The following is a 9,340-nucleotide window of genomic DNA, read 5'->3' as shown; positions in this document are numbered from 1 at the left end:
AATTTTTTTGTATTTGTAGAGATGGGGTCTCCCTATGTTGCCCAGCTGGTCTTGAACTCCTGGCCCCAAGCAGTCCTCCTGCTTCAGCTTCCCAAAGTGTTGTAATTACAGGCATGAGCCTGGCATGAACTCGATACTATTGAAATATACTCGTCAGGTATTTTGTAGAATGTCCCTCAACTCTGTTTTGCCAGATGTTTTCTCATGATTAGAGGAGGGTTATGAATTTTGAGGAAAATCCAGAGAGGTGAAGAGGTAAAGCAGGGCAGGAATTTAATCTGTTTTATTTACTGCTGTATACGCAGTGTCGGGAACTTGGCCTGTTGTGAGTACCAAAAATCTGCTTTTTGAATGAACAAGTGAATAAATGAATGATGGTGGAAATTTAGTATTGTTTTAAAGTTTTAAAGAGTTATTGACATAGGCCAGGTGTGGTGGCCACACCTGTAATCCCAGCACTTTGGGAGGCCAAGGTAGGAGGATCATTTGAGGTCAGGAGTTAGAGACCAGCCTGACCAATATGGTGAAACACCTGTCTCTACTCAATATACAAAAATTAGCCAAGCATGGTGGCAGGCACCTGTAATTCCAGCTACTTGGATGGGTGAGGCAGGAGAATCGCTTGAACTCAGGAGGAGGTTGCAGTGAGCTAAGATCGCACTACTGCACTCCAGCCTGGGTGACAGAGTGAGACTCTGTCTCAAAACAAACAAACAAACAAACAAATAACTACTCTTTGGCCAGGATATGGCGACTCTTGCCTGTAATCCTAGCACTTTTGGAGGCTCAGGCGGGCAAATTCCTTGAGCTCAGGAGTTCGAGACCAGCCTGGGAATCCCTGTCCTGAAAGAAAGAAAGAAAGAAAGAAAGAAAGAAAGAAAGAAAGAAACATATAATATATATTATCTGTATATATACATATATATTATATGCTATATATACTATATATACATATACATATTATATATAATATATATACATATAATACACATATACATACATATGTATATATTTATATAATATATATTATATATGTATATATGTATATATAATATATGTATATATGTATATATGTATATATAATATATAATATATATATAAAATATATACATATAATATATATTATATATACATAATATATATGTACATTTATATGTATGTATATTACGTAATATATATGTATAATATATATGTTTTTTTGTTTTTTGGTTTTTTTTTTGAGACGGAGTTTCGCTCTTGTTACCCAGGCTGGAGTGCAATGGCGCGATCTCGGCTCACCGCAACCTCCGCCTCCTGGGTTCAGGCAATTCTCCTGCCTCAGCCTCCTGAGTAGCTGGGATTACAGGCACGCGCCACCATGCCCAGCTAATTTTTTGTATTTTTAGTAGAGACGGGGTTTCACCATGTTGACCAGGATGGTCTCGATCTCTCGACCTCGTGATCCACCCGCCTCGACCTCCCAAAGTGCTGGGATTACAAGCTTGAGCCACCGCGCCCGGCCAGATATATGTTTTTAAATGTATTTATTTTATATATATGTTTTTTAATGTATATATATATGCACACACACACAAATTAGGCTGGAGTGGTGGCATACGCCTTTGGTCCCAGCTACTCGGAGGCTGAGGCACGAGAATCGCTTGAGCCCACGAAATCAAGGCTGAAGTGAGCCGAGACCGCGCCACTGCACTCCTGCCTGGGTGAAAGAGCAAGACCGTGTCTCAAAACAAACAAACAAAGAAACAAAAACTACTCTTGGCACATGTTAGATTTTCTCGCGGGCAGAACTGGGAAAAGAGTGCCGGACACAGAGTAACATCTTTATATGTTAACAGACACTGATATTCAGCTACAGCTGAACACATTTACTCTCTGGCAGGGTTTAAAAGTATCCGTTTTCCTCACATCGTTTTAAAAAAATTTTTTTTTCCTGGATCAAGCAATGCGATCGTTTTCCTCATAACTAGCCGACCGACCCGTGGCAGCAGAACTCGCAGAGGCTCGTTGACCCCTACAAGTGTGCAGGTAGTGCCCGGACTACGTTTCCCGAAGGCACTGGGAACGCACTTCCTGCTTCGTAGACCTGAAGGAAGGACCAATCCTGGGTGCCTCGGGAAGGAAGCGCCCGGAGCCGCGGGCCTAGCGATCCCAGAAGCCACCGCGCAGCGGCCCGGCCTGCCACTATTTCCAGGCTCGGCGGGGGCAGTGGTGGGCCTAGACTCCACTTCCCGGCGGGTAGTGCGGCCCTAGGGGCGGGACTTCATGTCCCAGCAGGCTCCGGGCGGCGTGTGCCGCGGTGCCTTGTGTGGGATGTAAGCGGAGGTGGGCGCGGGAGACCGAGGCCAAGACTCTCTTTGGGGTTTGGGGGCTTGGCCTGGGTGCGCTTTCTGGACGGACTCTCCGGCCCCGGGGGGCACCGTCGTAGAGAGGGAGCGGGGCGGCATTTGGGGATAATCAGCGGGGTCCTTGGGGCGCACCTCATTGGGACCGGGGGTCCTGGAATTGTGGGGGACAAAAAGGCTCTGCAGCCTCCGCTGAGGGGTCTCACCGACAAAAGACGGGAAGCCGGTGAGCAGAGGCTGAAGAGGGCGGGGAAGCAGGGGAGCTGTGCGTGTGTCGCAGGGTGGAACCTTAGCGGAGCCTGGGAGGTGACTCCTCGGCCGAACCTGCCCGACCCTCCCTACCCCGGCTTGCCTGCAGGCCGCCGCCCACCCCCCCGCCGCCATGGGGCTGAAGGCCGCCCAGAAGACGCTGTTCCCGCTGCGTTCCATCGACGACGTGGTGCGCCTGTTTGCTGCCGAGTTGGGCCGGGAGGAGCCGGACCTGGTGCTCCTCTCCTTGGTGCTGGGCTTCGTGGAGCATTTTCTGGCTGTCAACCGGGTCATCCCCACCAACGTGCCCGAGCTTACCTTCCAGCCCAGCCCCACCACTGACCCCCCTGGCGGCCTCACCTACTTTCCTGTGGCCGACCTGTCCATCATCGCTGCCCTTTATGCCCGCTTCACCGCCCAGATCCGAGGTGCCGTCGATTTGTCCCTCTACCCTCGAGAGGGGGGTGTCTCTAGCCGTGAGCTGGTGAAGAAGGTCTCCGATGTCATATGGAACAGCCTCAGCCGCTCCTACTTCAAGGATCGGGCCCACATCCAGTCCCTCTTCAGCTTCATCACAGGTTGGAGCCCAGTAGGTGGGAATCTTATCCATGACCCACTTCTTCACAACTCTCCATGGTTTACAGAACCCTTTTGAGAACTGTAAGCCTTGTGAGGTTGGGCAGGTTATTTTCCTCTTTGCAGTTGGGAAACTGAAGCCCAGAGAGGGGAAATTATGTGCCAGAATCACACACGGCATGGCAGGGCTGGAAGTGAACCCTGATCACTTGGCTCCAAATCATCAACCTCTCTGCCCCCTCAGCACCTCCGCCCCTGCCATTGAACAGCCACAGGAGTCCTAAGCATGGGGCAGGGGGTGGCAGCAGATTTAGGGGGCAAGAAGATGAATTGGGCTGCATTTGAGGCAATTAAACAAAATAATAGCTATAAAGATGTTTTTGTTTTTTGGGTTTTGTTTTTGTTTTTGTTTTTGTTTTTCCTGAGAGGGGGTCTCACTCTCCCCCGGGCTGGAGTGCAGTGGTGTGATCATAGCTCACTTCAGCCTCAACTTCTCTGGGCTCAGAGATCCTCCTGCCTCAACCTCCTGAGTAGCTGCGAGTACAAGCATGCACCACCACACCTGGCTAATTTTTGTATTTTTTTGTGGAGATAGAGTCTCACTATGTTGCCCAGACTGGTTTTGAACTCCTGGGCTCAAGTGATTTGCCTGCCTCCGCCTCCTAAAGTGCTGGGATCTTTGGGCCACTGCATCTGGTGGTCTATGAAAATGTTTTGAAACAGACCAGGGTCTTGAGACTCAGGGCTTGTAAAGAGCTTCTTTGCACCAAGCCCGGTTGACTGGCAGTCCCATCATGATGTGCCATATTGAGAAGGAATCAGAGGCTGCTGCTCAGCTTTGCAGGAAAAGAGTGCAGAAATAAATGAGGGTTATCTGTTGGTAGGTGTATAAAAAGAGAGTGTTGGCCTGTGTCCTGTTTTCGCCATTCCTGTTTTAACGTATATTAAGTGTAGTCAAATGGAATCCTTAAATTCACAGAATATATAATAGAGTTGCAGAGAAAGAGAAGAGATAGGGTCAAAGGCTGGGTCAGCTACAGGAGATCCAGAAACGTATCTTGTTGGAGATAGAAGGTGTCAACAGGGAGAGAAAGGCTTTGAACATGTGGGAGGGAAGGGATGGAGGGATGGTGGACAGGAGCATCTGAAGTTGGAGCACAGGCCGGGAAAGGGAGTGGGAGGGAGTGTGGCCCATCACTACCTGGCTCCCTTCCCTCATGCCAAAGCACAGAGGACCCTCTTTTATTACCTCCCCCTTCCACAGGCACCAAATTGGACAGCTCCGGTGTGGCCTTTGCTGTGGTTGGGGCCTGCCAGGCCCTGGGTCTCCGGGATGTCCACCTCGCCCTGTCTGAGGATCATGCCTGGGTAGTGTTTGGGCCCAATGGGGAGCAGACAGCTGAGGTCACCTGGCATGGCAAGGGCAATGAGGACCGCAGGGGCCAGACTGTCAACGCCGGTGTGGCTGAGCGGGTATTGTCCCCTTCCCCCAACCTTGCCCCCTTCATACTCAGGTAGCCCAAGCCACCCAAGGGACTCTACTTTCTTAGGCCACTCCCCTTTCTTCCCATCACCACCCACATAGGAAGGGAAGACAGAAGAGCCCCTTTTCCTGGCTGTCATTCCCTGAAGCAGGCACAGGGTGAGCCATCCTGAGACATAATGGTCTTGTCCCCTCCCAAGAGCTGGCTGTACCTGAAAGGATCATACATGCGCTGTGACCGCAAGATGGAGGTGGCCTTCATGGTGTGTGCCATCAACCCTTCCATTGACCTGCACACCGACTCATTGGAGCTGCTGCAGCTGCAGCAGGTGAGGGCTGAGCCCAGGGGACAGGACTGGGCTAGGCCAGAACTTGACCTGCCGTGGGACACTGGGCAGGAGCACTTTCCTTACCTGGGCTTCGGCTTCCCTGCTTGGAAAATGGGTTGGTAATTCCTGGCCTGGCCTTTCCCAGGGCTCTTGGGGGAGTGGAATTGAGCTGTGAAATTGCTCTGACTCCTCCAGAGGGCTCATCCCAGAACTTTGGCCTTTCTGCATGGTGGGCGGTCCCTGATGGTTCTGGCCCCCACCCTGCCTGATAGGCCAGGGATCCATTCTCCCTGTCCCGTAGCTCATAACTCTTTCCTTCGGCCCCTAGAAGCTGCTCTGGCTGCTCTATGACCTGGGACATCTGGAAAGGTTTGTAGAGGGAAGTGGCCAGGCTGGGCCTTGCAGGGCCAGGGAGCTAGCTGGCAGCCTGAACTATGATCCTTTCCCAGGTACCCCATGGCCTTAGGGAACCTGGCAGATCTGGAGGAGCTGGAGCGTACCCCTGGCCGGCCAGACCCACTCACCCTCTACCACAAGGTGGGGGCATCTAAAGAGGGTACAGAAGGGAGACCCCCAACCGTGACTGAGGCCCCCCTGCTTTCTGGGGTTCCCCCTCATCTGGACAGATGAGGAGAGAACTTTGTGTGTTGGGGGGTATCGCCCATCCAGTCTCACTGTGTGTCAGTTATGTGCAGAATCAGTGCAGTGAGGGCTATCTGAGGGGTGTCCAGGGTTCCCAGCCTGGGAGTGGCAGGGCCTGCATTTGTCCCCTCAGCCCTGCCTTTTCTGCCACTCCTACTGTCCTTCCTGGAGTATAACAGAGGTCAAATGTGGTAGGAACACTCTGGGGGGTGGGTGTTCACTTGGTGGGTGTAGAGGGGACGAGGGCCGTTGGGCTGGGCTTGGAAGTCTTTGGTGTGTATGTAGAAGAGTGTCTGGGAAAGAGAAGGGCCCTGAACTCAGAGGGCAGGTCCCACCCCTACAGTCTGCCCCAGGCCTTGGCCAGCAGTCCCGCAGACCCAGGGAGGAGACCAGGTACAAGGGTTGGCAGTGAGTGGAGGTGGGAGTGGAGATGGAGAGGACTCTCTGGGATCTTCCTGTGGCCCCTTCTGGGTGTGCCCTGATGGGGCATTTGTGCCAGCAGGGCAGCTGGGGCTGCCTCCCTGATGATCCTCTGCCTCACCCCCAGGGCATTGCCTCAGCCAAAACCTACTATCGGGACGAACACATCTACCCCTACATGTACCTGGCTGGCTACCACTGTCGCAACCGCAATGTGCGCGAAGCTCTGCAGGCCTGGGCAGACACGGCCACTGTCATCCAGGAGTGAGGATCCCCTACTAGGGCCTGCATCCTGTCCTTTCTTCCCCTCCATCAGTTTCCAACCTCCCTCGTCCAGGACTGAGGCCTGGGTCCCAAGCCCCGTCCCCTTTCCTTCCAGTCCCTAGGCAGCAAGGCCACCATCATCCAGGAGGTAGGGACCCCTGATTAAGGCATCATGTCTTTCCCTCCCTCCTCTCTCCTTCCAGTATTTTTTTCTCAGAACAGTCTCAAATTTCCTCCCAATGTTTAACCGCCATCATCTAGCAGGGGGACTTCTACCCTTGGCCCCATCCCCCCTCCTCATTCTTGCTCTAGGGTGACTCAGCATCATTTTGCAGTGAGGGCCCCACCTACTCCCCCCAGCTCCTGGGGTGACCCAAGAAAAGAAGTGGGCTCCATCCCCCGCCAGGTCCCTGGGGCTACACCCCATGGTGAGACCCCTTCAGACCCTACAGAGACTCTCCTGCTCTCACAGCTACAACTACTGCCGGGAAGACGAGGAGATCTACAAAGAGTTCTTCGAAGTAGCCAATGATGTCATCCCCAACCTGCTGAAGGAGGCAGCCAGCTTGCTGGAGGCGGGCGAGGAGCGGCCAGGGGAACAGAGCCAGGTGAAAGGCTGGAGCACCAGCCTGTGTCCAGCCTCCCACCTGGGCAGGGCATTCTGCCACAGGCCATGGGAGCTGCATGTACAGGACTAGGGATGGCATGAAGAAGGGGTCCCCGAGCAGAGAGCTATGTTCCCTTTTGCTGTAGCTCAGGTCCAGGGTCCACGGTGGACGGGCTGAAGGCATTTTAGAAGTTTCTACCCTGTGCCTTCAGTTTCATGGCCAGAGTCCTTCCTACAGCTGAAGGGTAGGTGGTAAGGGATGGTACCCACTGGCTATGCATTGGCTTTATAAAGGGAAAGAGGTTCTAAGATTGTTCTTGACCTATGCTTACCTTTTCTGGAGCCAGGGGTCTTTGCCTAGGCGGGGGGCCTGGCCAGTGCCCTCTGCTAAGGGGTGAGTAAGAGACTGACCTGTACCCTCCCTTCCCCCTTGTCCAGGGTACCCAGAGCCAAGGTTCTGCCCTCCAGGACCCTGAATGCTTTGCCCACCTGCTGCGATTCTACGACGGGATCTGCAAATGGGAAGAGGGCAGTCCCACGCCTGTGCTGCATGTGGGCTGGGCCACCTTCCTTGTGCAGTCCCTAGGCCGTTTTGAGGGACAGGTGAGGGACAGCTGCACAGAGGTCTGGGCGCTACAGGTGGTGACGGCAGCCACAGGCTTGTCAGACTTTTCTGGCCCAGGGGCAGCATCTGCCCATCCCCTTAGGTGCAGATGAGACTGAGACCCCCTGGGTGGGATGGGATGGCCAGAGCAGAAGTTCCAGCCACTGGCCGGCAACCTTGCCCTCAGCTTGCTCTCCCCTTTGGCCCAGGTGCGGCAGAAGGTGCGCATAGTGAGCCGGGAGGCTGAGGCGGCCGAGGCAGAGGAGCCGTGGGGTGAGGAAGCCCGGGAAGGTCGGCGGAGGGGTCCACGGCGGGAGTCCAAGCCAGAGGAGCCTCCGCCACCCAAGAAGCCAGCACTGGACAAGGGCCCGGGCGCCGGCCAGGGTGCGGTGTCAGGACCCCCCCGGAAACCCTCTGGGACAGTCCCTGGCACAGCCCGAGGCCCTGAAGGTGGGAGCATGGCTCAGGCGCCAGCACCCGCAGCATCACCGCCGCCGGAGGGTCCAGTGCTCACTTTCCAGAGTGAGAAGATGAAGGGCATGAAGGAGCTGCTGGTGGCCACGAAGATCAACTCAAGTGCCATCAAACTGCAACTCACAGCACAATCACAAGTGCAGATGAAGAAGCAGAAGGTGTCCACCCCTAGTGACTACACTCTGTCTTTCCTCAAGCGGCAGCGCAAAGGCCTCTGAACTACTGGGGACTTTAGACTGCTTGTGGGGACCCAGGCCCCACCCTTAGTCCCCCCACTCTGAACCCATGCTGTGCCCCAGCCCAAGGGGGACAGGCCTCACCCCTACTCGAACCCAAGGCTCCAGGTCCCGAGTACAGTCTACATCAAATCCACAATTTTCTCCAGCTCAGAACCCAGGGCCCTGCCCCAGTCGTTAGAATATAGGTCTCTTCCCAGAATCCCAGCCAGCCAATGTAAACCTCACCCTGGGTCCTAATTATCTGTAAAGGCCCAACCCTTGGGATTTTGGGCCTTTAAAGCCCCAAACCCAAGTTCCTCCTCAGAACGGAGCCGCTCACCTAGAGCCAGACCAGCGTTACTCAGGGCTGCTCCGAGCTTGTGGGAGCTGAGGTTTCATCCTCAACCCAACAAGCACAGGTCCTGCCTCCAGCCCAGGAGCCTAGGACCCCACTCAGTCCCTAGAATTGTATTTCCGCACTTCAGAATTCGTATCTTGCGAAAACAAGCTCCCTACCCCCAAAGAACTTGAGTCCTGCTCTAGAATTTGGAAATCTAGCTTCCTCCCCTTCCTGCCCCAAGTCTGGGACTCGAAACTCCGCCCCCAGCCCGTGAGCATCCTGAGCCCCGCCCTCTTCCTGATCAAACTGGCCCCAGATCAGAGCAGGACCACCCTTCCTACCCTCTGGGAACCTCCCAGAGGTCCAGCCCATCTCGGAGCATCCCGGAGGAAATCTGCAGAGGGTTGGGAGTGGGTGACAGGAGCCTGATCTCTTCCTGTTTTGTACATAGATTTATTTTTCAGTTTCAAGAAAGATGAATACATTTTGTTAAAAAAAAAAAAATACGAAGCGCAAGTCCATGTTTCATCTGGGAAATTGGGAATGGGGCGGGAGTGGAGCGCCCCCTCTTCCTTCTGCAGACCCTCTGGCTCCCAGGACTTTGCGCTCTCTACCTGCGGAGCGCCAGCAACCGTGGCGGCGGAAAGACATAGGCCCCGCCCGGGCCTCGGGGCTTCCCCACGCCGCCCAGGGCCCGTCCCGCGAGCGCCTCCTCCCGGCCGGGCGGCGGGGCATCCCCGGCGCTGCCCCGCCCCCGGGCCCCGGCCCCGCCCCCGCGGCCTCAGAGCCGCG

The 9,340-nt window shown here is 54.5% G+C and overlaps 1 protein-coding gene across 4 annotated transcripts; it reads left to right on the top strand.

The window, feature by feature from the left end:
• Positions 1-2,254: 2,254 nt before the first annotated feature.
• Positions 2,255-9,060, top strand: MEN1 (menin 1). 4 transcript variants are annotated; one of them, XM_010348278.2, is made up of 10 exons: positions 2,256-2,322; positions 2,701-3,169; positions 4,432-4,640; positions 4,851-4,979; positions 5,308-5,348; positions 5,429-5,516; positions 6,169-6,305; positions 6,778-6,913; positions 7,351-7,515; positions 7,726-9,059. In XM_010348278.2, the coding sequence occupies exons 2-10, from the start codon at positions 2,725-2,727 to the stop codon at positions 8,206-8,208; spliced, it is 1,833 nt and encodes a 610-aa protein (XP_010346580.1). In that variant the 5' UTR covers positions 2,256-2,322; positions 2,701-2,724; the 3' UTR covers positions 8,209-9,059. The 4 variants fall into 4 exon arrangements, with proteins under 4 accessions (XP_074257775.1, XP_010346580.1, XP_010346579.1 ...); XM_010348277.3 differs by having other exon boundaries at positions 2,258-2,568; XM_010348279.2 differs by having other exon boundaries at positions 2,265-2,312.
• The last annotated feature ends 280 nt before the right edge of the window (positions 9,061-9,340 follow it).

This window comes from Saimiri boliviensis, chromosome 6 (genome assembly GCF_048565385.1).
Source record: "Saimiri boliviensis isolate mSaiBol1 chromosome 6, mSaiBol1.pri, whole genome shotgun sequence".
Taxonomy (NCBI): domain Eukaryota; kingdom Metazoa; phylum Chordata; class Mammalia; order Primates; family Cebidae; genus Saimiri; species Saimiri boliviensis.
This window is presented reverse-complemented; position numbering and strand designations above follow the sequence as displayed.

What these genes read in the sequence shown, in the direction of transcription:
- MEN1 (XM_010348278.2), top strand. Translation starts at nt 2,725, where the DNA reads ATGGGGCTGAAGGCCGCCCAGAAGACGCTGTTCCCGCTGCGTTCCATC. An exon ending in AGCTGCTGCAGCTGCAGCAG is followed by an intron (nt 4,980 to 5,307) that starts GTGAGGGCTGAG and finishes TTCGGCCCCTAG; the next exon opens with AAGCTGCTCTGGCTGCTCTA. An exon ending in TAGGCCGTTTTGAGGGACAG is followed by an intron (nt 7,516 to 7,725) that starts GTGAGGGACAGC and finishes CCTTTGGCCCAG; the next exon opens with GTGCGGCAGAAGGTGCGCAT.